The sequence below is a fragment of the Myotis davidii genome, unplaced genomic scaffold, assembly GCF_000327345.1.
Source record: "Myotis davidii unplaced genomic scaffold, ASM32734v1 scaffold243, whole genome shotgun sequence".
Classification (NCBI taxonomy): Eukaryota; Metazoa; Chordata; class Mammalia; order Chiroptera; family Vespertilionidae; genus Myotis; species Myotis davidii.
In genome coordinates, this window is record NW_006295183.1 from 783,513 (window position 1) to 810,823 (window position 27,311).

The following is a 27,311-nucleotide window of genomic DNA, read 5'->3' on the forward strand; positions in this document are numbered from 1 at the left end:
TCCCCCTTCCTCTCTGTAAAAAATCAATAAAATATATTAAAAAAAAAAAAAGTAAGCCGTGTCTCAAACTATTTTGAAAAGAGTTTTGTGGCCTGGCTGGCCTGGCTCAGGGGTTGAGCGTTGACCTATGAACCAGGAGGTCATGGTTCGATTCCTGGTCCCCAGGTTGTGGGCTCTAACCCCAATGTGGGGCATGCAGGAGGCAGCCGATCAATGATTCTCTTCATTGAGGTTTCTATCTCTTTCTCTCAAATAAAAATATATTTTTTAAAAAACTAAAATAGTTTTGTGTTTTTCCATATTATTCTGTTCAAAGCTGTTTTTAAAAATCTATTTTTATTGATTTCAGAGAGGAAGAGAGAGACAGAAACGTCAATGATGAATCATTGATTGGCTGCGTCCTGCATGCCCCCTACTAGGGATCAAGTCCACAATCTGGGCATGTGCCCTTGATCGGAATAGAACTCAGGACCTTCAGTCCACAGGCCTATACTGTATCCACTGAGTCAAACCAGCCAAGGCTCTTTGCTTTATTTTTTTTAAAATATATTTTTATTGATTTCAGAGAGGAAGGGAGGGGGATAGGGGGATAGAGGGATGATGAGAGAGAACCATTGATTGGCTGCCTCCTGCACGCCCCTTACTGGGGGATTGAGCCTGCAACTCAGGCATGTGCCCTTGGCCAGAATCGAACCCGGGACCCTTCAGTCCACAGGCTGATGCTCTATCCACTGAGCCAAACCGGCTAGGGCTCTTTATTTTATTTTATTCTTTGAAGTGAACATATCAAGATTTTATTGTCATGTAATAAAACAAAATACGAAGCTTAGAATTGGAGCACTTGATCTTTTCTCTTCTTATCTCCTCCCAGTTCAAAATGCTTGCATCTCTTAATAGCCAGTATTCTCTTAGATCTGCAGTTAGGCTCAACACACTCAAGCCTTGGTACAATCTTTTTTTGTAGTTTTAGCCGTTTTTTTGGAAAATCGGCTTAGTCTGCCCACCAATAGCCATTTTGCTTCCTGTCATAACACTACTTTCCCTGCGCATACAGAGGATCCTTGCCCTTCTTGTACTGTGTTATTTTGTGGGGTGATGCTTGCCACACTTCTTACAGAAAGTTTGGCGGGTTTTAGGAACGTTCACCATGTTTGCGAGAGTGCTATCGGCAGGGAAAGGCTCTTTGCTTTATTTTTTAACACGAGCACAAATATGCCCATGCCTGTCCAAGCAACTGATACGATACATCTGATCTAGGAGCAAAAAAACAGCATGGGAGCCGAAACCGGTTTGGCTCAGTGGATAGAGCGTCGGTCTGCGGACTGAAGGGTCCCAGGTTCGATTCCGGTTAAGGGCATGTACCTGGGTTGCAGGCACATCCCCCGTGGGAGGTGTGCAGGAGGCAGCTGGTCGATGTTTCTCTCTCATCGATGTTTCTAACTCTCTATCTCTCTCCCTTCCTCTCTGTAAAAAATCAATAAAATATATTTTAAAAAAAAAACAGCATGGGAGACTCAGAACTCAAGTTCTACATCAGTTCCCATGAAAATTGAAGAAAGGGGAGTAGGCTGTCAATAAGTAAAAAATATGATAATAGAATCTGCAGCACTGACAGAACTTTCGAGAGCTGAGTTCATCTCAGAATTGCACATGTTTGGGGATCAAAGCTTCTCTGATGGGTCACAAACAGCCCACTAGCCTGGGAGCCTACAAACTGGCCTCTTTTGATAGTGAGCCTACAGACAGAGTGATCTTTACAAATGCAAATCTGACCAAATCTCATATAGAATGAGACTATTTTTTCCTCCCCCAAGTGTCTCTCCTCACCTTCCGAGAGGTAGAAGGGGTTATGAGAGAGATTCTAATAATAAGTGACCACCTTTTATTGATGGCCTGATTTAATATGTGTCAAATCCCGAGTTAAACTTTATCTCACTGAATCATTTCAAGCCCGTGGTAAGGTGGGTATCCTCCTCAGCTTACAGATGAGGAAACCAGGCTTCGACTGGTTGCACACACGTGTCCAGGATCACTCCTCGGTAAAACCGCCTCCAAATTCAGAATCTGCAGACACCTTTGCACACGCCCCTCGCCCCTGGACGGTGAGGCTAGAACTACAATTCCCGTGGAGCTGTGCGGCAGTCTCGCGAGAGTAGGCTCAAAAGCGGCGGCGGGAAGGTGGCGGCCTCCGCTACGGCAGCGGTTGGGAGCCGGGCGGACTGCCGAGAGGATGGCGGACAGCGACATCTCCGACAATGAGCCTACGACGCGAACGCTGCTGCGGCGCGTGCTGGATACCGAGGCCCCGCGCACTCCGCGGCGACGCCAGAGCACTCGGGCGGGGTATGTGAGGCGCTGCCCGGCACAGGAGCCGCCGCAGGACCTGGCGAGCGGGGTGTCGGTGTCGTCCGGCGCTGACACAGCCTGCAGAAGGAAACTGAGCCTCAGAGAGTTGCGGAGCCCAAGGCTCGGGGAACCGGTTCCACTCCCTTATCTGGGCTTGGGTCCGCTGTGTGCGCCCCACCCGGCGGGCCTCCGGGCCACCGAGATTTCAGCGGTGCCCGCGAAGGGGGCGGTCCGCCCCTGGGAGTGCAGGATGGGCGCTCGGAAGCCGGCTTCCTGCCCCGTTCTCCAGGCCACACCCTCCCCAACCCGCCCCGAGTGGGTCCAGGCGTCTGCCCTACACTGCTTCCCGGGTGGTCCCGGGCGGAGGGGAGGCAGGGACCGGGAAGGGTGCTTTGCTAGGGAACCGGGATTTGGCCTGACTTGGTGGGTGTCAGCGGGTGGCGGCTGTGTCGAGCTGACCTCACGGTGCAGAGGGTGCAGTTCCTTTATGGGCAGTGGGAAGCCATTCGGGACGGTGTTAGGCCTGCGTCCTTGAGGTGCGAGCTGTGCCCTTGGGAACATTTATGTGGCTCTGGCATCAGAAGGGTTGGACTGGAGAGAGGAGGGCCAGAGTGATCCACGCGGAGGTTGCTGTCAGTCCCCAGCAAGTTTAAACATAAGTATCTTTTTCTTAGCTTGTTATTTTCATGGCTGGAATGGATCCTCTTCCCATGAGTCCTCTGGTCTGTGTGGCTAACCCCTCCTTCTGCCAGAGTCACGTCTGTGAAGCTTTCCCCCGCCCCCGTCTCTGAACTGGGTCATATTCTCCCCCTTCCCATACCCTGTGGGCTCCCTTTCGCCCACAACCCTGGTGGCATAGAGCTTGGAACGGGCTATGGGAAGGACAGGAGGTTTCTGGCCCCCTGGCCCCGAGAGAAGAAGTCTGCAGGCTCAGATCCCTGATGAAGGCACGTCTCTGCATCGCCTAGTTCCCCTTTAACTACGTAATTCTCAGAGCCGCTGGTCTTTATACAGGGTCCAGAGAACCCCGCTGGGACCACCTTTCTCTATGAGGCTGAGGAGTCAAACAAAGACAACCGCCGGGCGGCAGCCCCACAGAGCCAGGGTGAGTGTCCAAACCACTGACCACTGTAGGGCTGTGCTGCCTTCAGGGGCCCCTGAGGTCTAGCTGTGCTCTTGAGCCCACCTGGAGGGAATCCCAAGGCAACCTGCTTTTGCCTAAAGTCTGTTGGCAGATTGGCCCACACTCAAACCAGGGGACAGCTGAAGGAACAGACACCCCGGACTCTGCTTGAGAATATCCTGTTAACCGGTAAGTGGGCGCCGGCCTGCTGGGCAGAGTTAGGCACCGGGCCCACGGTATCCCCTTATTGGGGACAGCTTGCCCTCCCAGCCCCACCCTCTTCTTGCTATTTCTACAGCCCCGGAATCTTCCATGGTCATGCCAGAGTCAGTGGTGAAGCCAGTGCCAGCACCGCAGGTGGTCCAGTTCTCCAGGCGGGAAAGCAGTCCTGGCAGGTGCACCGTGAATTCCCCACCTTGGGGGCTAGGCTGTTAGGCAGCTCTGATGAGGAAGCCTTCTTGGGGGAGGGGCTTGGTCCTCAAAGCCATATGTGGGCCTCCTGGCCTGTCTGAGGTTAGTTCCATTCTTGTAGTCTGGAACTGCAGCTTCCTGAGCTCAACGCCCCCGCAACCGTGGCTCCGGGTCGGTTGACTTCTGGCAGGAGGAAGAAGAGGCTGCGATTGTCAGAGTTTCAGCAGGGAATGGACCAGGGGCTGCCTCTCTCCCAAGGTGAGGCCCTGGACAACACCTGTGGCCACCCTCTCTCTCCTATTCTCTGTAGAGGCTTAGGAGGCCTGAGGGAGGGCTAGCCTGAGCCTGTAACTTACAGTTTCTTCTTTTTAGGTCCTGTTACAGAGCCTCCTGGGAATACTGGTGCCTCCTCCCTCAGCAGGTGCAGTTGCCCTCCTGGGGGTTGGTGGAGGAGAGGCTTGGGGGGAAAGGTGCGGACTAGATTCTGACCATATTGCTCACTGCCAATTAACAGCATGGTAGCTGTGTTCTAGAAGATGAGAGCACCAGGGCAGGTAGAGAAATGAGGAATTAGGCCTGAGTAGCTGACTTTCCTTTGTGACTCCTCTCTCCCACCAGCTCCCTCAACCTGACCTTTGCCACGCCTCTCCTGCCACAATCAGTGAAGAGGCCTGGTTTGGCCCGCAGACCTCTTACACGCCGAGCAGTCGATGTGGGTATATTTTTGCAGGATCTGCAAGATAGTTCTGTGGCCACGGCTCTTCCAGGTAAGGCAATTTCCTTCTCGCAGCCTGTGGGGAAAGCTTTCCCCCAGGACAGATAGAAGGTGCTGCTGAGTCCAGGGTTGCTCCCGTCTTTATTGGATCAAGGGCAGTGAACAGCCTGGCCAATAGGACTACTAGTGTAAGGAGTTTCCGCTTTCTTTCCATAAGGTTCTCTTGTCTTGGTGGGACCTAGTCTTAGTTCCTCAGGGTCTTCCCGGTCCCCATGTCCTTGAGGAGCTACAAGGCTGAGGGTAGGAAAAGGGTGGCTAGAGTTTGTTGGGAGGTAGAAAGGGGCCAGGTTTCAGGATCAGCTGGCCATTCAAGCTGACCTGGGAACCTGACTTTAGAAGACAAGGGAGGGAGCAGAGTAAGAAGTAGAGAGTGGAGGCATGGATGAGCAGTTTGGGTACAAGCAGTGGAGCTGGGAGTGCCAGACTAAGGAGCAGGAAGGCAAGCAAGGAGAGCTGTATTAGGGAGATAAGGCTTAGACTGCTATGTAGTCTTCTTTCTCTGAGGGCTACTTGGGATAGACTTATGGGGCCCCCTTATGAACAGGCTGTGGTGACTGGGTAGCAGCAGGTGGGGCTGGAATACATTGAGTGCCATCTGGTCCTTGATCTCCAGGTGACAGAACCCCTGTTGCTACCCTGCCAACGGACACCGTGTTGGAGGACACCCAGCCTTTCTCCCAGCCTTTGATTGGCCGTTCCCTCAGTGTGCACCACTCCCTCCCCTACCCCTCTCTCTCTGCTGAGAGGACTGCCAGTCGCAGGACACGGAGCAGTGGGCCTGGGCTGCAGAACAACAGTGAGTATGTGGGACAGGTGGCCTGGAGGCAAGCCAAGCTTGGGCAAGCGTTGGCACTGGTGGTTTTCCTTCCTCAGGTCCATATGTGTGCCCGTCAGAGTCCTATGGCTGTTGATCTCTCCTCCATCCAAAGGTAGAGTCAGTATTAGGCCAGGAGACTCCAAACCAGTACCTTTGGCCTTCTCTCCTCGAGGGCTAGGCTGGGTTTTTGTGCGGGGCCAGCACAGCCAGGGGTTCGGTGAGCCTGAAGGGGTGGCGGCGAAAGATTTAGAAAGACAGACAAAGAGAATAAGCTGGGTCTAGGTGGATCTCCTGTGCCTGGCTAAGGCCACAGAGATGGATCCAGAGGGCAAACTGAGCCTTTATTTTATAGCCAGAGGTAAATAAGGTAGTGGTCACATAGTTACAATGTTCTTGTGAGTTTCACTTATTTTGGCAGTGCTTGCTGCACCTCCCACAGCTCATTAGCTTCCCAGATGAGATCTAGGGAGGTCCATCATAAGGTCAAGCCTAATTATGCTAAGAGGGCTGTGCCCTCTAAGCTGGGACTTGTTTGTGGCTTTACCAACAGGTCAGTCCACAGCTTAACCCTGTAACTGCTCCCTACAGGTTTTCCTATTCCATCTTTACCTTCTTCAAAGCTACAGCCTTGACCTACTGCTTCTCTAGTCTATATTCTCTCCCCTTGATTCAGGTCCTGGGAAACCAGCCCAGCTTCTGGCTGGAAAGGCAGAGGAGGTTGATGCCCTTGCTATGGGCTTCCCGAACACCAGCAGTAGTACCTCTGGAGAAGATGGGCTAGAGCCCTTATTGGGTGGAGTTGGTGAGGAGGTAGAGGAAAGAATGGAAGAAAGCGTGAGCTTGAGTGAAGTGAAGGAAGCAGCAGGAGCACCAGCATCTGCCAGAGCAGAAGAGCCTGAGGCACACACAGAAGTGGCAGAAACAGAAGGATCCTGGGGGGCTATTGAGGAAAAGGAACCAGAAGGATCTTCAGGGGATGACACTGAAGGTAGGACAGGTAAGGGGTCAGTGCAGGGATCAGGGGGTGAGTGGGGTAATAGTTGTGTTCAGCCCCTGGCCTTGGAGGAAAGCCTTATCTAGGTTCTATTTCTTTTCTTTTTTTTAAAATACATTTTTATTGATTTCAGAGAGGAAGGGAGAGGGAGAGGGGGGACAGAAACATCAATGAGTCACTGATGGGCTGCCTCCTGCACGCTGTCTCACACTGGGGATCAAGCCCACAACCCAGGCATATGCCTGACGGGGAATCAAACCATGACCTCCTGGTTCATAGGTTGATGCTCAACCACTGAGCCATGCCGACCAGGCTAAGTTCTCTTTCTGAGCACAGGAAGAGTTGGCCCAGGGAGACTCTGGGGTGCCCCTTGCTTGGTTGGCTGGAGCCAGATGGGGCCCTCAGTGAACAGGACAAGGGGGCTGTAGGCCTTCAGGGTTGTGTGAGACAGTTAGGCCTGAGCCCCCCTTGTAACTCTGCCCTTTTTCTGCAGCAAGGCCAGAGTTGGCCTCCAGCCCCCCGGAGTTTCCTCAAGCCAGGCAACTGGAGTTCCTTGAGCCAGCCCCACCAACTAGCACTGCAGTGTAAGATTCCATGACCTTGTTCCACATGGGCCTCTTGGGAAGGGGCAGGTACTGAGGTTGGCATTGGGCACCACAGGGTTATCCCTCTTCCTACAGGTATGCAGATGATTAACCAGCAGAGCACCCTTAGGTGGGCTGGGCAGTACTCACGGAGAGCACATCTGTCCTGGTGCCTGCTTCTAGGGGCTAAGCCTGGGTAGGGGGAAGTGGCCAGGTCAGGATATAGTCAGAAACGGTTTCCTGGAGGAAGATTAGCAGAATCAGACAGGCAGCAGTGTGCTGAGAAGAGGGAATGTCCATGCCAAGGCCTAAGGGTCATGGGCCTGAGCAAGTACCAGTTTGTATGATGAGGCTAAATAGGGACATTGGGTCCAGACGGTGGAGGATCAGGGCCCCAAGGAAAGACCAGGCCTCTCCGTGGCCTCTTGTCCCCATCCCCCCACCCCCCAGCAGATGGTTGGAGTTGTTGGTCCAAGCTGGCCAAGGAGCACAGGGTCCAGTCTTAGCAGGAGCCAGCAAGATTTATCTTTGATTAGGGGCCTCTTCAGGCAGCAGTTCATTTCTGCCCCCAGCTTATCTTCAGAGCCTCTGGAGCCTCTATCAGCCAGGCTTCCTACCCGGGCCCAAACTGCTGGCCCCAGACTCCGACGAGATCCTTATCAGATGGGACTGAGCCACTATGCTAAGCTCTTTAGCTTCTATGCTAAAATGCCCATGGAGAAGAAGGCTCTTGAGATGGTGGAGAAATGGTGAGTCCTGGACTCTTTGGCGGGGAGAGGAGCTCCTCACATTATGAACAGTCTGTTCAGTCTGCTGTACCCCAACCTTGGCAGCCTGGAAAAGTATTTCCAACATCTTTGTGATGACCTGGATGTATTTGCTGCTCACGCTGGCCGCAAGACTGTGAGGCTAGAGGACCTGGAGCTGCTGATGCGACGGTGAGTGGGCGGATGCAGGAAGGTTGTGTGTGTGGAAATGCTGACACTGATTCTGTCTGTCTCCATCCTCTTCTGCTGCAGGCAGGGCCTGGTCACTGACCGAGTCTCCCTGCATGTGCTTGTGGAGCAGCACCTGCCCCTGGAGTACCGGCAGCTCCTCATCCCTTGTGCATTCAGTGGCAATACCGTCTTCCCTGCCCAGTAATGGTCAGACTTCAACAGCTGCCCTGTCCCCACCGGGGCCCCTTGGCCCCACATACTCTTCCAGGTCTCCTCGCCATGCCTCACCATCAATAAAGTGTCATGCCCTGGCCGGTTTCCTCAGCAGAGTGTTGACCCATGGAGGATTTGCAGGTTCAGTTCACAGCCAAGGGCACTTACCTCCCTTGCAGGTTCCCTAGCCTCGGTAGGGGCATGTGCAGGAGGCAACCAACTGATGTGTTTTTGTCACGTTGGTGTTTATCTCTCTCCCCCTCCTCCCTCCCTTCCACACTCTAGAAATCAATGGAAAAAAATATTCTTGGGTGAGGAATAAATAAATAAAATAAGTAAATGACACAGAGAGAATCTGTTGTATTTTGATAAATATCCTGGGACCAGCTCCTCCCCTTAACTCCCCAGCATAACCCAGAGAATAGCATGGGTTCAGACAAACAATTTTATACTAAAGGTCAGGGGTTAGCTGCCCACAGTGGTCCTAGCTTGCAGGCTCCTGCTCCCGAGGTCCCTTGCGCCTGATGTCGATTATTTGAAGTCGTTCCAGGACAGTCCGGACCTGTGCCACGACGTTCTCCTGATTCTCCTCACTCTCCTCTGGCACTTCTATCACAGGGACCTGGAAGGCCTGGTTCAAATAGCTGTTCAGGGTCTGCTTGTCCAGGCTGGGATCGATGATCTTCAGGGTCTCACGTAATTTGGGTAGGGTCACTTCTTCACGGCTGCCCCATAGTAAAAGGGAGAGATAGATAGGCCTTGACACCCCTCTCACACACCCAAGACCTCAGGATGCCTTTCTCCCGGGCTTGAGCAATATATATAATGCCCGGCAGCAAGCTTAGTATACAGGGAGCCCCAGGGGCTTGAGATGCCACCCTGTGGCCCAGTCTGTGGGACTTGTCTATGGCTGAGGGCCCCAGGGTCACTCACAGTTCCAGGCCCAGCTCTTGCTTTAGCTCCTGTAGGTACTCATCCTTTTCAGACATGTACTGGTCCCACAGCTTGTGCACAAAGGGCATAGTCTGGCCTTCCTCATCCTGGGAGGGGCCAAGACAGGATGATGGCACATGGGCTAGAGTCTAACAAACTAGGGCAGGGCTGGGCAAGTTCCTGGATACCACCCCCCAACCGCCCTATTTACCCACCCACCTCCACAAACAATGAGCGGTAGTTGAGCAAGTCTGCATGGCTGCTGTTGATATGCCAGCCCCCTGCCTCCATCAGCTCCTGAATTTTGTCTTCCTTCTTTAAGGGGAAGGTAGTCTTGAGCACAGTGCTGTGAGAGACACAAGGGCCTGGCTGAGGCCTGCCCATCCATCTCCCTGCACCCTTCTGCCAGCCCCACTAGTGCTCAAAAGTAGCCAGCACTGAGGCTGTGGCCCTTCCCACGAGGCTCCCTTTCCCCTGCACATCTGGGAGCCTGGCCAGAGGGGATGTCAGGCAGGACTTGGAGGTGGCCTGACTAGCCTCTTACCTTAACTGCTCCATGGTTAGTACCCCCTCATTCTGATTGTCAACATTTGTCAACTCCTTCAGCAGCTGTGTTACTGTCTCCTTCTGCTTGATGTACACACTTTCGCTCTTCTGCAGGGAGGGAAGCACTAACTTGCACCTTGTAGGGGTAAAGACAGCTGACCTATGCTGGGGACAAAGGGTGGAGGGCCAGACCCAAGCTCACCTTTTCCATCAAGATTTCGTAGAACTGACGCATGAGCTCATTGGAGCGGAAGAGCTTAATATTTTCAAAAATCGTGTAAGCCCAGTCCATGGCTTCAGACCCAAAGCGAGACTCCAGGAATTTGAAGAAGAAATCCGAGAACTTATCTTTCTGCAGGGTAGGGGAGATTGTTTTGTTAGCCATCCCATGGTTAGTTGGCCCTCCCCGCTGCTTCCTACACCTCGATGGAATCGTCCCCACACCCCTCCTAGGATAACGAGGCCATGCCTGGCTAGATGGCTGGTGAGATCTGACCTGTTCCTCAGTGAGACGTTCCTTCCAGGCATCCTTGAGGAGGTTTATCACATCCTTCTTGGTTGGCTTCTTATTCTGCACAATGCCATCAAACCGAAGGAAAGAGGGGAGGATAGATTCCCGATAGCCCTGGAAGAGAGAGAGTCAGCCCATCGCTGAGCTCACCTGTGGCCCCAACCTTAAGCAGGGCAGAGTCCCAGAGGGTTCCCCCAGAACCTCAAGTCTTCTCAGCAGCAAGGCCTGGCCATCCTGACTGGCCACAAGTCTCTCGAGCCCCGGGGCTCCCCTACCAGACCCTGGAAGAAGTCTTTCTCTCGGAGCAGCCCCTCGCCAATCTCCTCCAGGAGCACATCCACGAGCTGGTCACTGTTCTTGCCCTCGGCCAGCATGTGCCAGCGCTCTGGACCCCCAGCCACCACATCTGCAGGTGGAGAGAGGAAGCTGGAGTCTGGACCATGCACTTGAGCAGTCCTTGGAACCCCAATTACCTTCAGTGGCCATCATTACCTTCGCACTTGATCCAGTCAGGCCGTGGTGTGGAGGTGCCCTGGATCTCCTGCAGCTCAGTGTGAAACTGGTCCCGTTCCCTCAGCGTGGTCATGTGCAGCTGCAGCAGTATCTCATGCTCCTTGCGGACCTCTTCATAGTCATCTCTCAGGCTTTCCAGCTGTGGGCAAGGTGATTGGTCCTTGCTACCCACCTGCATGACCCTGCCCTACCTGCCTGGCTTGCCTGCCCACCAGCACCTGCTCCTGCAGATCCTTGTTGGTCTTCTCCTGCATTTCAAAATCCCTCCTGGGCACCACATCTCCAAAATTGGCCTTCATGGTGTTGAGTTCCATCTGCGTGCGGGACAGGTCTTGCCGGGCCATCTTCAGAGCCAGTGCTAACTTCACGGGGTCCTCCCCCCAGACGCCTGCCAGGAGGCCTGGCAGCTCGAATCACCCTGGCTCTGGGGCCTATAGCCCAGGTCAGGGTTAGAGTGTCCCTTGGGGCATATCCCAGGTCCTTCTGCTCTCCATGCTTGGGAATCCCTGGGTCTTCCCCACAGTGTTACCAGCCTATGCTGAGGACTTGGAGAAACCCAGGACAAGGGGTACCAGGTCTGTTGTGCGCAGGCTGCCTCAGCTGCCAGAAATTGTATCCCACTTAAACAATGAGTCTGATTCTCAGTCCAGCTCAGAAGATCCATAGACCGAGATGGCAGCAGGAACATCTCCCATCATGAATGGGCACACAATGAGCATATATGAGGACCGCTGAATGAATGGGAGTGAGTAATAAGAGCAACTTCTCTCTAGCACTTCCTCAGGGGAGAGAACCCCACCCTGGGTTTACCTGGGGACTGGGCTAGTGACATATCTTCCCGCTGGTACCGTAGCTCATTCAGGTCTGCGATGAGGATCTTGCGGGCGTCTCGCTCAGTGAGGTAGCGCAGGTACTCCTCAGCCAGGCTCTTCCTCAGTTTGGTCACCTGTTGGGAAGGTGGCCGCATGGTCAGGGGCTAAGTCACCATAGGGGGATGGGATGTGTGCTGAGTGGCCCCATCAAGGCCTGGGAACAAGAAAGCTAGAGGAAGAGTGGCCACTTTAAGAATCAGCAAAGTGCTGATGTGTCCTCCTGTGGAAAAAGTCTGGCAGTTAAGGAGCAGAACTTTGCTGGCATTTGGGGCCACACTGAGCTAGTGCTGAGCCAAAGCAGAGTGTGGAGGTAGCAGGAGCTCTGAGGAGGTGGTGGCTCAGTATGTCATTCCAGGCAGAAGGGTGGCGGGAGTTAGGGAGTCACCTCAGTCCCAAGGCCTAGGGTCATCCCTGGGGTGGGGGTGGCAGGGATTCAGGGAGCTGGTCACCATAGTGCTCCCTTTCACCTCGCTCTGCAATGAGATCTTCTCCTCATTCTTTTTGTCAATGAGTTTTAGCAAACTCATCTTCTCTTTCTTCAGCATAGAGATTTCGGATCTCTCTTCAGCCCTCATGGCCAGGATCCTTTCGTTGCAGTCCTCATTCACTGTAACAAGCTTGGCCTTCAGGGGCTCCAGAGCCCGAATCTCCTCCCTCTGGTGGGCTAAGCGGGGACAGGTGGGAGAGAACCTTTAGGGCCATGGAGAACAGCCAGGAGAAACTAATCCTAAGGGCTCAGTGAGTGGCTAAGTCCCTTGAAAACTCTAGGAGTATACTCATGTCTTGTGGCCCCTACTTAAGGCCTTCTTGCACTTGCTTTTAAACCAGGACAGAGTCCAGATGAGGACTGGGGTCTCGCCTATGCCCTTTTCCCCTACAGCCTTTACTCCAGCAGCTGCACCAGGCCTAGCACCTCCTGAGCCTGGTCGGGGAGCCTTCTTACTTCTCAGAGGCACTCACTCCCTCCTGAGATCACTCTCAATGGGAAAGATGCTCTGTTTCCTACAGATACTGCCTCTCCATGCTTCCCAAGGATAGGAGATGGCCAGGTGCCCTGTCTTAGGACAGTGGAAGCAAAAAGGCTAAGCAGGGCTTAATGACCTCAAGGCTCAGTTAGGCCCTCGCTAGTTTGGCTCAGTGGATAGAGTGTCAGCCTTCGGACTGAAGGTTCCCGGGTTCGATTCCAGTCAAGGGCACATGCCTGAGTTGTGGGCTCGGTCCCCAGTGTGGGGCATATAGAAGGCAGCCAACCAATGATTCTCATCATTGATGTTTCTATCTCTCTCTACCTCTCCCTTCCTCCCTGAAAACCAAAAAAAGGCTCAGTTAGTAGCTGCCCCAGAGCTGCTGCAGAGTTCTCTGCCTCTTCCATCTGGACCCAGGCGGGAGGCTGCAGTCTTACCCAGCATCATCTCATATGCATTCTTGATGGAGGAGAGCAGTGGCTTATATGTTTTGAAGTCCTCTATGAAGAACTCAAAGATCTCTCTGTAAGGCTGGTAAGAAAATGGAACCTGTTACCTCCTGTCTGACCTCTAGGTGCCACCCTCAGTGGAGCCTGAGTTTTTCTTTACTTGGCTTAGAATAATTCTAGTGTGAAGCTGCTGGGTGGCCCACATTCAAGTAAAGGCCTTAGGCGTCACCCGAATCTCTCCTCGTGCCAGGGAGCTGAGGGGCAGCTCTGTTCCTCTCAATTGCTTTCCGGAGGCCTCTCCTGGTACTGTCTCTGAGACGGGGCAGATGACCTGGATCAGGATCTCCCGCCTCTGTACCCGAGCCTCCTCTGGCTCTCCAGGCAGCCAGCCAGCCTCCATGCACTGTGCCTCAGTTGGACTCCCATCAGAACCCACCCACCCCCATCTTATAGCCCTGTGGGAGCTGGAGAAGATTCAAAGGTTCTGACCTTGCATTCTGACCTCCAAGTAGAGGTGTGGTTTCCCGTCCCCCTTAGATACACAGGAAGATTTTAGAGGCAGCACTGTATACTGGAATGAGCACAGGCTCCCAGATCAGCCCTGAGTTTGAATCCCAGCCCCACCACTTCATAACCATGTGGCTTCTCGAAGCTTCTGCTTCTGTTGGGAAGTTACTTTCAGCCTGTGAGCTCTTATATAAGGCCCCACCCAGGACCTGGCACTAGAGGGTGCTCAGCAAATGCTTCCATCAGTGACTAAGTCAGAAGTGAGGCATTCCCCATCACCATCCCCGTTTTAGTAAGGATGTGGCAATTCCCTCCCTAGTACGTACCAGAATCTAGGCTGCATCTACATTTCTCTTTATGTATCTGGGCTAAGTTCCTGGAGCTTGGGGCTGTTGTCACTGGAATGGTGGACACTGTAGGACCCCTGCTTGCCAAACTGTCAGGATTCAAGCTCCATTCACTGATATCCAATGACCCAAGCTGGGCACTCGGGATCACAGCTGAAGGGACTGGAGGCAGCACCCATGCACCTGACTCAGGTGAAACTCAAGCCTCAGGAGAGGTTTGGTTCCATACAGGCAGCCTTTCCTGCTCACTGGCTTTGTCATAGAACATGTTTCTCTTACCAGGAAAGGGAACCAAAAAGACTGGGAGTGGCTGGTCTCTCCTGAAGGTCTCAAGTGCTCAGTGCTAGTGAATAAGGTTTCTTCCTGCCCCTCTCCCTGCCCTCCCTACAGTAATTCTGTGGCTCTGACCTGTAGCCTCAGCTCCTGGGAAGAATCCGTGCTCAGATCCAGCAGGAGGAGCTCCTTGCGGAGGTAGTTCTCCAGCTGCTCCAGGAACCTCGGCTTGGTAGTGCCCAGGGTACTCTGCTTCCAGCCGCTACAGGGGGTGGTGGGCTATTGTAATGGGCCCGGCACAGGCCCTTGCATTCTCAGTCTGGGGCAGCACACACCCCTGAGCTCTCTCTCTGGGCCCAATATGGGGTCTGTACCAGCCCACCCACCATCTGGCTGACCCTGGCTTACCCTATTTTCTTCCAGTAGTCATCCGAACAGGGCTTTCGATTATGCAGAATGGTCTGGCCAGTGGCGTATGTGGGCCATGGGGACAGGTAGCCACAAATGGAGGACTGACAAGAGGTCTACAGGAAGGGACAGGTGGGGTTACTATGGCAATATTGCTTCCCTTCCTGCTGCTCCTCTCCAACCTCTTCCATCCACTTGTGATTTTCCCCCAACATCTTTTTTTAAATATGTTTTTATTGATACCCCAACACCTCTTAATATAGTTCATAATTATGATGGTGGGTCATAAAATGATAGGGGGCTTAGTTTAAATACCAGATCACCCCTTTTTAGCTGTGTGACCACAGGCTTAACTTGTGAGTTTCTGCATCTGTGAAATGGGGATGGGTGTAGTTGCCATCACACTGTATGGATTTGAGGACACAATGAGAAAGCATGAAGAGTGAGTTACAGATTCAGGCGCCTCCTAGGAACTCAGTAAAGGTCAGCTATTCTCTTCTGAAGGTATGTCAGTTTGTATTGGATACCTGCACTATAAAAACAGATGTACTGGGCAGGACCAGCCCGTGCCCCCATAACACAGTCTAGCGAGAGAGAGAGAGAGAGAGAGAGAGAGAGAGAGAGAGCGAGCGCGTGAGCGCGCGCAGGCCCAGCCTCAGGCCTGGACTGACACAAACAAGACTGCAGAGATGGCAGCAGGGTGAGCTGTGGACCCTGGGAGGAGAGTGGCCTGTATATCCTGGGGGAGGAGATAGGGAAGGTGGTGGGAGTGCCCTCAAGGAGTGGTATCTTATTTTGAACTGTAAGCAGGGGTAGGGAGAGGAAATAGTAGTATATATGGGCTTGTTTTATTAATCTCTTCATGAAATACTCAAAATATAGGAGGGGGAAAAATGACCTCTGGCCCAGTGAAGCCCACTTCTAGAATTCATCCAGTCATCCATCACACATTTCCGGGTCCATAGTACATGCCAGCCCCTGCTGGGTTCTAGGAACATGAGGAAAAATGAAGGTATGATTGGACTGGGGTGACAGGTGAGCTGATAATCACAAGTCAGCAGGTAGTGACTAAAGCCAATTCAGGGGCCCAGGGGTGGCTGGTCATTTTTATTTATTTATTTATATTATTATTTTTTTAAAAAATATATTTGTATTGATTTCAGAGAGGAAGGAAGAGGGAGAGGGAGATAGAAATATCCATGATGAGAGAGAATCATGGATCAGCCGCCTCCTACAAGTCGCCCACTGGGGATCACTGGGGATCAAGCCCACAACCCGGGCATGTGTCCTTGACTAGGGAGAGACAAACATCAATGATGAGAGAGAACCATCGATTGGCTGCCTCCCGCACTGGGGATGGAGCCCGCAACCCAGGCATGTGCCCCAACCTGGAATTGAACTCTGACCTCCTGGTTCATAGATTGACACTCAACCAATGAGCCACGTAGGCTGGGCATATTTTATTTTTTGACGGTATGAAGAAAATTTATTCAGGGCCTCTGTGAACAGATGGGCAGAAACCTAACATGGCATCTGCCTCTGGCCAGTCATTTTAAAGGAGGAGGTGATGTCAGTAATGTCCAGTAAAGCTTAAATGAGTGCATGGGCAGAGCTGAGTCCACTCTGGGAGACGGTGTGTGGTGGTGGGGGGACGGCACAGAAACTGCCTGGGTAGCACCAACTTCTCAGGGAAACAGCAGGAGTTTAGAGCAGCCTGGCTGAGGCTGCGGCAGCCCGTGCAGAGGAGGACAGAGATGGAGCAGCAGCTTTATGCACAAGGGCGGTCCTCAAAGCCTTCCTATGACTGTGACAAAATTAGAAAGCTCCTAAGTGCCTAAAAATAGGAAATTGTTAAGCAGCCATGACATGTTTACCAAGAGGTTAAACATGGAACTATACTAAATATAATGCTATAGCTCTAAAGGTTAATTAAGGCCTGCAATCACAGGAAAAGCAGGTAAAAATGAAAAAAAAAAAAAGATGGAGGAAATAATCCAGAAAGCTACCAGCCATTATTATTCTCTAATGACAGGCCTATGGATCCTTATTTGTCTATAACTGTACATTTTTCAAAATTTTCTACAATGCACATACATTACTTTCAAATTTAAAAGAAAATGGAATCATTGAATTCAATGCTGAATTTAATATTAAAGCCCCCTCTGTGGCCCTGAGCCCAGCCAGGATCTTCTGGGATGGAGAGGCCAGTCCTACCTTCCATGCGCAGCATATCCAGGTTCTAGGAGTCCTTCCAGGCTAATGGTAACTGGCTCCTGACTCTCCTAAGTGTGGAAATGCCACTGTCTCCTTGGGCTCTCCCTTGCATTCCATTCATTCTACATGTTTATCTTATCTTGGGATCATTCATTCTTTTCCTAAATAATTTTGGAAAGACTAGTATATAGTAAGTCATGTTGCTAGCTCCCAGGGAGGACTCCAGCCTCTGGGGGGAGTCTGGATTGATCTATCTCTATATCTCCGGAATCAATGGTAATGGTATGTCACACTCTTCACAATCTCAACGTGCACTAGTAAATATTGTGTAATAAATATATAAGGGAGCACAATAATTTAGCATGGATGAGACATAATAAAAACAAAAATGTTGCTCTATGGTTATATATGTTTACACATGCTTTCCGTGGGTACACATGCCCTGGTCGGTGCGGGGTGTGGCTCAGGTAGTTGAGCATCATCCAGTGCACCAAAAGGTCATGGTCAGGACACAATCCTGGGTTGTGTGCTCCATCCCCAGTGTGGGTTGTGCAGGAGGCAGCCGATCAATGATTCTCTCTCATCATTAATGTTTGTCTCTCTCCCTCTTCCTTTCTCTCTGAAATCAATTAAAAAAAGTTTTTCATACTTTCATAGGCCAGTCCACGTGTTCTACCATTTCTGCCAGGAGAAAACGTGGCCACCCTACTTTGATTCCTGGGCATGTGCTGCTTCTTGGCCTGATTATTAACAGCTAGGAAGGCCTCTGCAAGCTGGTAGCTAGAAGGTGAGGTTCCTGGTGCTACAAGCTCTCTGCTTCCCTCTGCAGGTGAAAATGGGAAGGGCGGCTGGGGGTGAGAGGAAGACAGGAAGGAACAATGTCCCCTGGTGGATGAGCCCAGAGTAGCAGCCGCCCCACAGAAAAGGAGTGCAAAGAGCCCCACCCCAGGTCCACTGAGTAGGTCAGCTGAGGAGGAACTGGGAGTGGGAATCCTAAGTCAGTGGGTCTTGTGGGGCCATGGCTGTACTTGGTATCCCCAAAGAGTCCACATGTACCCCCTTTACCTCCTTGGAGTCAAGGTTCCCATGTTGGGTGTCCCCAGCCTCACAAAGTGTGTGGTCCTTGTGTCCCCAAATCCTCCACACAAAATATACTCACAGGAGGGAAAACACCACACAGCCCACAGTGCTCCACTGTGAGCTGGAGTTATGAGTTCGTTCAAATGTTTTTTTTTAATGTGTGAGATTTGGAAAATGGCTGTTTACTGATTAAATAACAATCTTATGATCTTATCAACAAAAGCCCTAAATTACTTAATAAGACAGCATTATATTTATATAAAAACTTTAAAGAACAGGAATGAAGGAAGGAAGTTTTCTGAGGCTTCTATAGAGTCTCTACTTCCAACCCCGAGCCCACAATGCAATGGAGGGACATCCTTTCACTTCTGTCTTCACACACCTCCTTGTAGCATTTCTGGAGCACATATGCCAACCACTCAAGTACCTTATCAAGCACCTGGGTCATAAAGACAAGAAGTCACAGCCCTGACGGACCTCGGCAGATCTGCACAGTTCCTGGCACATGGCAGGCTGGATGAAGAAATGAGGCTCAGAATGCTGAGTTGCAGGTGATGGTGACCATGGGCACGGGCTGAGTCTCTCTCTGCTGAGGAGTCTGGGATGAGGTGTGGCAAGTGTGCACATTCTTACCCCAGAGCCTGGTGGCCCTGGCCTCTGTGAACTAAAATCCCCTGGTGGGGGGCATGTTTCAGGTGGGTGGTGTTTTTGGATTGCAAAGAGGGAAAAGGTAAGATCTGGGGTCTGACATCTGGGGTTCCAACAGGACATCACCACTAACCAGTGTCTTCCGTTTCTGAGAAAGCTTGCGTTTCTCGGCATTATGGTTTTCTGTTAGTAAGTTCTCATCTACGGTCACTCTTGAAGACTGCAGGTGTATTCTGCACAGAAAAGGGGAAGAAAGCTGTTGGTGACAATGCCCTGAAGGGGGAGAGATCTATAAGACATGACCTCCTCCAACCTCAGAGCCAGTCTCTGGGTCTTCCCAGTGCTGCCTCCAGATTCTCAGAGATGCTGCCAACAAGCTCCTGGTCCTGAGCCCAAACCATTTTCCTACATTGCCAGAAACCTCATCATCAGAGTCTCACCAACTCCTGCAGTGGTAGGATACCTCACCTTGAACCCATGGAACCCTGTGGGCCTATAGTTCCACTCTGTTCAGCTGTGGCTGAGATGACAGTTTAATGTATGTGACTGGCACACTCTGGGGGTGTGATACCAAAGGCAGGTGCTATAGGGCAAGAAGCACAGGGTCTGGAGTCTGAAAGCCAGGGTTGGAGTCTCAATTCTCCACTTATTGGCTGATAGGACCTGCGGGCTGACCTCTGTGGTTCCAACACAACCTCCCTTGGGCAAGTCATTTAACCTCTCTAAGCCTAGTTTCCTCAAAAGGAAATGGAGATAATTCTTGCTTTTCCTATCTCATAAAATTGCTGCGAAGTTTAAATAAGAGCAAAAGAGATAAGTAAAAATAGCATGTAAACTGCAAGGAGCTGTACAGATGTTATTTTTGACAGCAGGATGGGAGAAAAGTAGATCCAAGTAGGTTTTTAACTCCTAGGCCTCTTAGGAGAGCCATCCTTGTTCAAGCGAGGCAGGCACTTAGGTGTCAACAGGGAGGGCTGCATGTGAGCAGCCGATCTAGGTGAAACTAAAGAAAGAAGTAATCCCCGCAGTCCATGGTGGGGGTGATTTATGCTGCCAGAGAGACTTGTGTCTTCATTTCTCTTGCTAGCTGATGATCTTGGGTGTGTGGTTTAACCTCTGAAACTCAGTGTCTTTGTCCATAAAAGTGAGACTAGGACTAGTCAAACTCCAGAGAAGCTGAAAGCAGTAACATGAACCCACTTGGGAAACCCTGCCCTACATGGAGCAGTGACACCCTAAACTTCAGTCCTCTGTTGTCTCTAAACCAAACAAGTGTGAGGAAACCATGTTGTGTAAGCAGCTGGTGTGGAAAAGGAAGATGTTCATGGGTTTGAGACAGGATACAGCAGATCAACCCCTCTGCTCACTAGGTTAAATCAATACCTTTCTGTCAAGACTAATCACTTTTTCCAGACTCTGTTCTTGTTCCTGTTGGAGTTCCTACATAAAGCAAGGTAAGCAAGAAAATTATGAGGAACTCTCCAAATCCTGAGAGGTTGCCAAGTGGAAAAGCTCAGTATGTAGCAGATATTAGTTTTGAATGTCAAAGGAGACAACAGTCCAAAAATGACTTGCAAATAATAATAACTTTAAAAATACCTGGTAGAGACAATATACTTATCCAAAAAGCTTAGGATGCTCTTTTTTAAAAATATATTTTATTGATTTTTTACAGAGAGGAAGGGAGAGAGATAGAGAGTTAGAAACATCGATGAGAGAGAGACATCGATTAGCTGCCTCCTGCACATCTCCTACTGGGGATGTGCCCGCAACCCAGGTACATGCCCTTGACTGGAATCGAACCTGGGACCTTTCCGTCCGCAGGCCGATGCTCTATCCACTGAGCCAAACTGGTTTCGGCAGGATGCTCTTTAATATTTTATTTTTATTGGATTTATTGGGATGACATTGGTTAATAAAATTATATAGGTTTCAGGGGTACAATTCTATAATACACCATCTGTATATTGTATGTTCACCACCCCAAGCTCCTTTAGTATTATATTAAATATTTCACACCACTTCTCAGGCAAAACAGGAAACAGACATCTATATTTCTACTTTAAAGTAGATAAAACAGAGTTACTTAACTAATGGTAGGCAGTGGGTTTGTCAGGGGGTAATTATGTCCTGGTATTGAGTGAACTCAAGCACTGAGTTCCATCCACCAAGCCACTGTGCCCAGGATGTGAGGATGAAAGGGGAAAGCCAATGTGGATGAGAAACCAGCCCCAGGGAAGTGCACAATTCAGAGGTCCCTTTTAAAGCAGCGGTCGCCAACCTTTCAGACCTCACGAACCACCAGTGGTTTTAGAGGGTCCTCCTGACGTGTCCACAGTACGAAGGCCTGGCCTATCCCTTATCACCCTGACTCTGCTCCAAGAGGAGCTGGAGGAGGGCACCCTACACTGTGCCTCTAAGGCAAACAGTGAACCTGGCTGAATGCACATCATTAAATATTGGTGAACGAAGAACCAGGACAAGAAGGAATGATGTTTTGTACTGCCACCAAATTCAGCCCCCCAATTAATTACATTATGCTTCCTTAAAAGGAACCAAGGCACTCTTTCTGAGTCTATTTCATGTCCTTTCCAAATGTGGCTGCAGTTTTCTAAATCATTCCTGGCTGGGTAACAACACTGAAGCCTACTGTCTGGTTCTTGTGGACTCATTTTTAGCTCTGGAACAAATAATCACACTGGCACTTACTTTCCCGACTTTTGTAGGCTTTCTCTGTCAAGGAAGCCAGGCCTTGAAGGATTAGAGTTTAGGTGAGATCAGGTGTTTTGCTTTTGTAATGAACAGAAGGGAGAAACTACATTCATTCAACACTTACTAAACGCCTATTATATGCAAAAGCTATGATGAGAGCATCACCTATTCTGCATATGTGTCCCCAGTGATGTGTTTGATGTGGGCTGCATCATCCCCATGTTTGAAATATAGAAGCAGAGGTCTGGAACTTTAAGGACCTTCTCTGAGGTCCCAAATCTAAAAAAAACTAGCCAAAGTTTTTGCTTTAATCCTTATACTTTGCGTCCTTCCTGGCTAACAGCTTGTTTTTTTTTGTTTTCAATGCTTAGAGGCTACACCTATGAATACAGACAGTAGCTACCCTGAAGTTGTGGAATGCACCTGATCAGATTAGAGTCAGCCAGCAATTTGACAAGCATTTTCGTCATAAGCCTGTGGATGAAGAGGCAGTTTATCCAACAACTTGGGTTCAGTCCAACATGGCTGGATTCAAATCCTAGTTCCACCACTTATAAATATGTGTAAAACACATGATCTCTCCAGGCTTCTATTTCTTCATTTATAAAATGGTTATATTACTACCTCATAGAGTTGTGAAGGTTAAGTGTAGTATATAACTCACTTGTCATATAATATACACTCAGTATAAACAAGCTGGCTGTTACTAATGATGAAGTGTGTCTGTCCTTTTGCTAGCAAGTAATGTCGTCACTGGGCTGACAAGTCATTGGGATTCTGTTTCGGCACCACTGATCCTGTGGGGCTGGAGCCCTACAGTCAATGGACAGAGGCGGAAAGTTCCGAGGTCCGGGTCAGGTACCATTTCCTTTTTCTGTACTCAAGCCCTCATCTCTGCCCTCAGCCGGGCCAGCGCCTACCTCGACGAGGTCGCCAAGCTGGATCTCTGTGGCGCAGAGGAGGCCATCACCCTCCAATAACCCGGCAGCTAGCATCCGCGGCCTGGGAAGCTATGGAAGTGTACAACCCGTCGCCATGGCGACCAGGCCCCAGCAGCAGAGCGGCGCGAGCGGGGTCAGTGCTGTGCCATGCCCTCGCGCCTCGTGCCTGCGGTTGGGAGGCCAACTAGCAAAAGTGGTCTCGGAGCCGGGAGTGGGACCCCCTCAGAATTAATTAATCACTACAGCATACTTGACTCTAGCTACCAGACCCGAGAATCGGGGATAAACATTAGACCCTGGAGGAGGGAGCTGAACTGGGAGGCCCGAGCCGGGTTGCAAGCGGGAATTGTAGTTTTCAGTGTCCCGAAGTTTCGGCCGAACAGGCCTATGGCTGAACAAATCTGAACTACATTTCCCAAAGTTCCTTGCCAGCCCGCGTTGGTCTGCCTCTGTAGAGCTATGCATTGTGGGATATAGAGTTCGAAATGTGGCGAGGCGTGGCCGTGTTGAAAGAGAAGTGCCGGACTCGGACTCGGTTTCCCTGCGGCTCCGGTAGACTTTCGGGTCATTGGCTGAGCGGTGCGGATCTGGTCCCGCTCCTCCCCGCCTCCAGTGACACAATAGCAGCTCCCTCCAAGATGGCGGCGGCGACGGCGGACCGGGGAGCTGGGAGCCCGCAGGCTGGAGACTCCTCCGGCGGGGGCGCTGGGGGCGGGCTGCCGTCCCCAGGGGAGCAGGAGCTGAGCCGGCGCCTGCAGCGCCTGTACCCCGCGGTCAACCAGCACGAGACGCCGCTGCCGCGCTCCTGGAGCCCCAAGGACAAGTACAACTACATCGGCCTCTCCCAGGGTAACCTCCGCGTCCACTACAAAGGTATTAGCCTGTTTGGAGGAGGGAGGAAAAGGCCAGAGCGTCTGCCCGGTGGCTGTGCTGCCCAGCCCTTACCCCATCACGTCCCTTCCCCGGCCCTGTGCTCCGAGTTAGGCCCTAGTCCCTGCGGGTGTCCAGCGTGGTGGGGCTGACCAGGCCGAGGCTGAAGTGCCTAGTCTGCTCTGCCCTGAAACACCCGATGTCAAGAGAACTGCAACAGGTGTGACCAGACCAGTGCTCGGTTGGACCTTCCACCCGAGGGCCTTCCTGCGTGTCCTGGGATAGCTCCAGCTCCAGCTGGGCCCTTCTTACCACTGCTTAGTTTCAGCAGTGTCTGAAGAAAGGGGTAAAGGGATAGTCACATCTTCTCCCCGAGCCAGAGGCCCATGGGCTTGCTGATCTGCCAGACTCCCAGACTGGTCCTGGGGTTCTGTGCTAAAGTTGGCGGGGGCGGGACGTGCCTTCTCCTCTGCTCTCCCAGGTGGGCTGCCTGTATTCTGGAGAGTCTAGATTGCAGGCAGTTTTGGGAAATATCTCTCATGTATCCACATTGCCTGTACCCTCCTTTGGTTTGTGTGGGAGGGTTGCTATTCTCAGGAGGAGGTGAGCCAAAGGTGGGAGGTTTATGTGTTTGTTCAGTTGTCTAATTATTCCTTAGACTGTGTCAGAGCCTCCTCTGGCCATGGAGTGGTGAAGTTGTCATGATCAGAGAAGAATGAGGTGTCTGCCCATTTGCATTTCCTTGTGCTGAAATTTATCCCTTGCCCTCTCTAATTAGGTCATGGCAAAAATCACAAAGATGCAGCCTCAGTGCGTGCCACCCATCCCATACCTGCTGCCTGTGGCATTTATTACTTTGAGGTGAAGATTGTCAGCAAAGGAAGAGATGGGTAAGCCCCTCCTTACCATCACCTTTCCCCCAACACCAAGCTGTTCCCTGTGGTCAGAGTTCGAAGTCTCCTGGCAGACACTTGTGAATGTTGTGAACCTCCGAGCCACATGGGTCTGGGCTGCCTCTGTTACCTGACGAGGCATCGCCTGGTTTAAGCATCAGCCTTTGATGACAACTAGATCCATCCGGGGCAGAGGAGGGGACTTCTCTTTAGTAATGAGCTATCTCATAGGTCAGAGAAACAAGCAACAGGTTTGCATTAACCATTCAGCGCTTGAAATGGGGTTCCCCCCACTGAAGTGTGGTGTTTGTGACCTCCCTCCTTCTCATACTCTTACTGCATTCAAGGTTCATTTTATGGCATTTAGTCATGTAGAGGCCCCAGTAGCCTTCAAAGGGGTAATAGAGTCTCTACAGCATTCATCAAAACTGTGGCAGCGACTGGCCTGTCATCTCAGGGTAAACAGCATGCACATGGTCAGAATCAGCTGACTTTATGCTGCTCATAAACTTGTTTTTCTGTCCAGGGACTTGAACACCAGTTGAACCAGCTTTAGGAAGGCCCTCATTAAAGTCAGCATTAGGGAGGTTCCCTATTTTATGGTGATCTAAGCAGACAGACACAAGGCATCAGAAGGAAGAGTTTTCATTTTTCTTCTTCCTTTTTCTTCTCCCAGTCTCCCTTTTTTCCAGTGATTGTGACAAAGCAGGTGTCTAAGTTATGAAATAACATGATTGCAACTGTCTTGGAAAGGCTTTCCTCATCAGACCTGAAGTCTGGTGTGGGAAGTTTGCCAACCCCCTCAGTGACCTTTGTACTAACCCTGAATATGTGTTTTTGAATATTCAGAATACTTTCTCTCTCCTAGGACTGTCCCCTTGTGGTGCCGAAGGGCTATACTGGGGACAGGATGGCCGGAGTCAGAGCTTTGCCTGCTTCCTCGGTGACGTCGTAACATCCCTGCCTGAGAGGGTTGTGTGATTGTGGGTGGAATGTGGGGCTTTCCTCATCTGCACTGTGGGGAGGTAGGCCAGCAGCTTAGATGCTTCTAACTCCATAGTTCTGTGATTCTGAATTCTGATCATGGGAAGCTATTGTATTTTTTACTTTTATTCCCACCTAGTGCTCTTACAGATATGAAACATACTATTGGAGGGCTTTAAAGCTTCTATTTTCCCTTCCCACTCTGATAAAAGCACATATATTTTATGTGCTTGAACTAGTGTGAATGAGAGTGGTGTCTTAAAACAAACTTGTGAGCTTTAGCTGGTTTGGCTCAGTGGATAGAGCGTCGGCCGTGCATTGAAGAGTCCCAGGTTCAAAACTGGTCAAGGGCACGTATCTCAGTTGCAGGCTTGGCGGGGCGAGTTTGAGAGGCAACCATTTCATTTGTCTCTCACATCTATGTTTCTGTCTCCCCCCCCTCCCTTCTACCCTCTAAAAATCAATGGGGAAAATTTCTCCAGGTGAGGATTAACAACGAGAGAGAGAGAGAGAGAGAGAGAGAGAGCGAGAGAGAAAAGAAGAAAAGGAGGAAGAGAAGAAGAAGAAGAGGAGGAGGAGGAAGAGGAGGAGGAGGAGGGGAGGGGAAGGGAGAGAGGAGAGGAGAGGAGAGGAAGAGAGAGAGAGAAAAATCCTCAGGTGAGGATTTAAAAAAACACAAAACACTGCGAAAACAGTTACAGTATAGACTGAAATGTTGGTGCTGGAGTCTCATATTGCCAAGGGGACTGAGGAGCATTTTTTAAACTTGTAGGGAGGAAAATGGATTGTTTTCTCTGTAACTGAGTGAGAGAGAGAGAAAAGAAAAATTTTTCAGAAGGGGAATGTTGAAACGTAGACACCTAGAGTTCTTCATCTAACTTTAACATTTCAGTTGTAAGTAGATCTTGCTGGAAAGGCCCTGTGTCTTGTTAGATTGCCTTACTTAGGTGTTGCCACAAAACTAAAGAGAGTTGGGCATCTTTTCTCAGCTTTTGTTTTCAGCATTTTTACATACGGTAACTGTAGCCAGTGAGCTAACCTGGAACCTTCAGTTTGTTGTTGTTAATCCTCACCTGAGGATATTTTTTCCCCATTGATTTTTAGAGGGGAAGGGAGGGGGTTGGGAGGGAGGAAGGGGGAGAGAGAGAAACATTGGTCTGAGAGACACATTGATTGGTTGGCTCCTGAACTCACCCTGACCCCTACCAGGCTGGGGATCAAACCTGCTACCCAAGTATATGCCCTTGACCAGAATTAAACCCTTGATCCTCCTGTGCAAGGGCTGGTGCTCTAACCATTTAGGACACTGGCCCGGGCAGGAAACCTCAGTTTTAAAAAGGTGCAGTGGGCATGTATGCCTTGGTAGCCTGCTTCAGTTGACTACTGTCAAATGGCAAATATGTGCACATCCCATCATGGTCTCTTTGTAGAAGTCCTGAAAGCCTTGTGGCTAGGGTGTAGCCAGTCGTTGGTATGGGCTAGGTGTGGTTTCGAGGAGACCTAGTGCAGTTACGGAACAATTATCAGCTTGCTTCCTGTTTCCTGTCAATGTTGGAGGTGTGTTTCTGACCTGGGTTTGGTCCATGACCCAGGTGTTGGCTGGTGGTGTAGCTTTTTTGTATTATCTAGTTGATCCTCACAGTGTCCTGGAAAGTGTGTGGAGCCGATGATGATGTACCTATTTTGTGGATGAGCCCTGAGCCCCTGGGATGTTTGGTGATCTTTCCTGGCCTCAGGGCTTAGGGTGTGCAATAGAGTAGCTTAACTTGTCAGATGTCCTTGCCTGCTCCCCGACATGTGTCTCCATGTTGCTGCTGCCTTTCCTCATTGCATTCCTTCCCTGAGGAGAGTGATGGAATGTCCATTTAGATTCTTAGGGGATCACAGTGTTCTTAGGGGACAGAACTAAAAGGTGCCAGACAAGTGTGGCATGGCCTGGCTGGGCTTGGTTGACTTACACCTCATTGAATCTGTAAACTTGTTTTTCTGTTGATTTGAGTATGGGCTTCTTCTGTAAAAGGTATTTATGAACCCAATTGTCAGTGTCAGTATTTTCCAGAACAGCCTTTGTTCTGCAATATCTTTTGTAGAAAAACATCCTCTGCACACTAAGCTCATCAAATTAGAAAGGTTTCTTTTTAAAGGTTCATAGAAAATTTAATCAGACCTACTGTGTGCCAGGCCCATGCTAGGTGCAGGGAGAACAAAGGTAAAGCCAGCACAGGCCAGCCTTGTCCTCAGGGAGCCTGTGGCCTACTCAGTAGAGAGTGGACTGAAAGACTCTTATCAGAGGAGGCAGAAACTGGGCATGGTCTTGAGGGACACGTAAGAGTTTCCCAGCAGGTGAGAACGTTTGGACCTAAAATGAGTTAGGTCGGTAACTAGCTTGATGTCAGGTTTCTGGACTTTCTGGGTACTCCCCAAATAGAGAGAGAGTGGAGAAG

The 27,311-nt window shown here is 50.7% G+C and overlaps 3 protein-coding genes across 9 annotated transcripts in view; 2 read left to right on the forward strand and 1 right to left on the reverse strand.

The window, feature by feature from the left end:
• Nucleotides 1-2,170: 2,170 nt before the first annotated feature.
• CENPT (centromere protein T) lies at nucleotides 2,171-18,446 on the forward strand. Of its 5 annotated transcripts, XM_015567840.1 has the most exons (14): nucleotides 2,171-2,343; nucleotides 3,361-3,451; nucleotides 3,571-3,658; nucleotides 3,768-3,864; nucleotides 4,002-4,138; nucleotides 4,253-4,301; nucleotides 4,499-4,647; nucleotides 5,269-5,451; nucleotides 6,146-6,469; nucleotides 6,960-7,050; nucleotides 7,587-7,799; nucleotides 7,884-7,988; nucleotides 17,397-17,526; nucleotides 18,212-18,446. In XM_015567840.1, exons 1-13 carry the CDS (start codon nucleotides 2,231-2,233, stop codon nucleotides 17,488-17,490), a joined length of 1,734 nt encoding a protein of 577 aa, XP_015423326.1. In that variant the 5' UTR covers nucleotides 2,171-2,230; the 3' UTR covers nucleotides 17,491-17,526; nucleotides 18,212-18,446. The 5 variants fall into 5 exon arrangements, with proteins under 5 accessions (XP_015423326.1, XP_015423324.1, XP_006769821.1 ...); XM_015567838.1 differs by lacking the exons at nucleotides 17,397-17,526; nucleotides 18,212-18,446 and adding an exon at nucleotides 8,070-8,471; XM_006769758.2 differs by lacking the exons at nucleotides 17,397-17,526; nucleotides 18,212-18,446 and adding an exon at nucleotides 8,070-8,471 and having other exon boundaries at nucleotides 7,623-7,799.
• On the reverse strand, nucleotides 8,538-22,583 carry TSNAXIP1 (translin-associated factor X interacting protein 1). 3 transcript variants are annotated; one of them, XM_006769759.2, is made up of 16 exons: nucleotides 22,100-22,583; nucleotides 18,601-18,700; nucleotides 14,526-14,641; nucleotides 14,253-14,379; nucleotides 12,979-13,072; nucleotides 12,044-12,240; nucleotides 11,515-11,650; nucleotides 10,923-11,092; nucleotides 10,684-10,843; nucleotides 10,467-10,597; nucleotides 10,177-10,305; nucleotides 9,883-10,032; nucleotides 9,679-9,788; nucleotides 9,354-9,480; nucleotides 9,135-9,241; nucleotides 8,538-8,926 (listed from the first exon to the last, which is right to left on the reverse strand). In XM_006769759.2, the coding sequence occupies exons 1-16, from the start codon at nucleotides 22,144-22,146 to the stop codon at nucleotides 8,686-8,688; spliced, it is 2,142 nt and encodes a 713-aa protein (XP_006769822.1). In that variant the 5' UTR covers nucleotides 22,147-22,583; the 3' UTR covers nucleotides 8,538-8,685. The 3 variants fall into 3 exon arrangements, with proteins under 3 accessions (XP_006769822.1, XP_006769824.1, XP_006769825.1); XM_006769761.2 differs by lacking the exons at nucleotides 12,044-12,240; nucleotides 12,979-13,072; nucleotides 14,253-14,379; nucleotides 14,526-14,641 and having other exon boundaries at nucleotides 22,100-22,578; XM_006769762.2 differs by lacking the exons at nucleotides 12,044-12,240; nucleotides 12,979-13,072; nucleotides 14,253-14,379; nucleotides 14,526-14,641; nucleotides 18,601-18,700 and having other exon boundaries at nucleotides 22,100-22,581.
• Nucleotides 22,584-22,624: 41 nt separating this feature from the next.
• The window catches only part of RANBP10 (RAN binding protein 10), a 58,481-nt gene continuing 53,794 nt past the window's right edge, over nucleotides 22,625-27,311 (forward strand). The window contains exons 1-2 of the mRNA XM_006769763.2: nucleotides 22,625-22,993; nucleotides 23,769-23,880. Of these exons, the coding sequence (XP_006769826.2) occupies nucleotides 22,759-22,993; nucleotides 23,769-23,880 (347 nt within the window). The 5' untranslated portion in view covers nucleotides 22,625-22,758. The remainder of the gene's footprint in view (nucleotides 22,994-23,768; nucleotides 23,881-27,311) is intronic.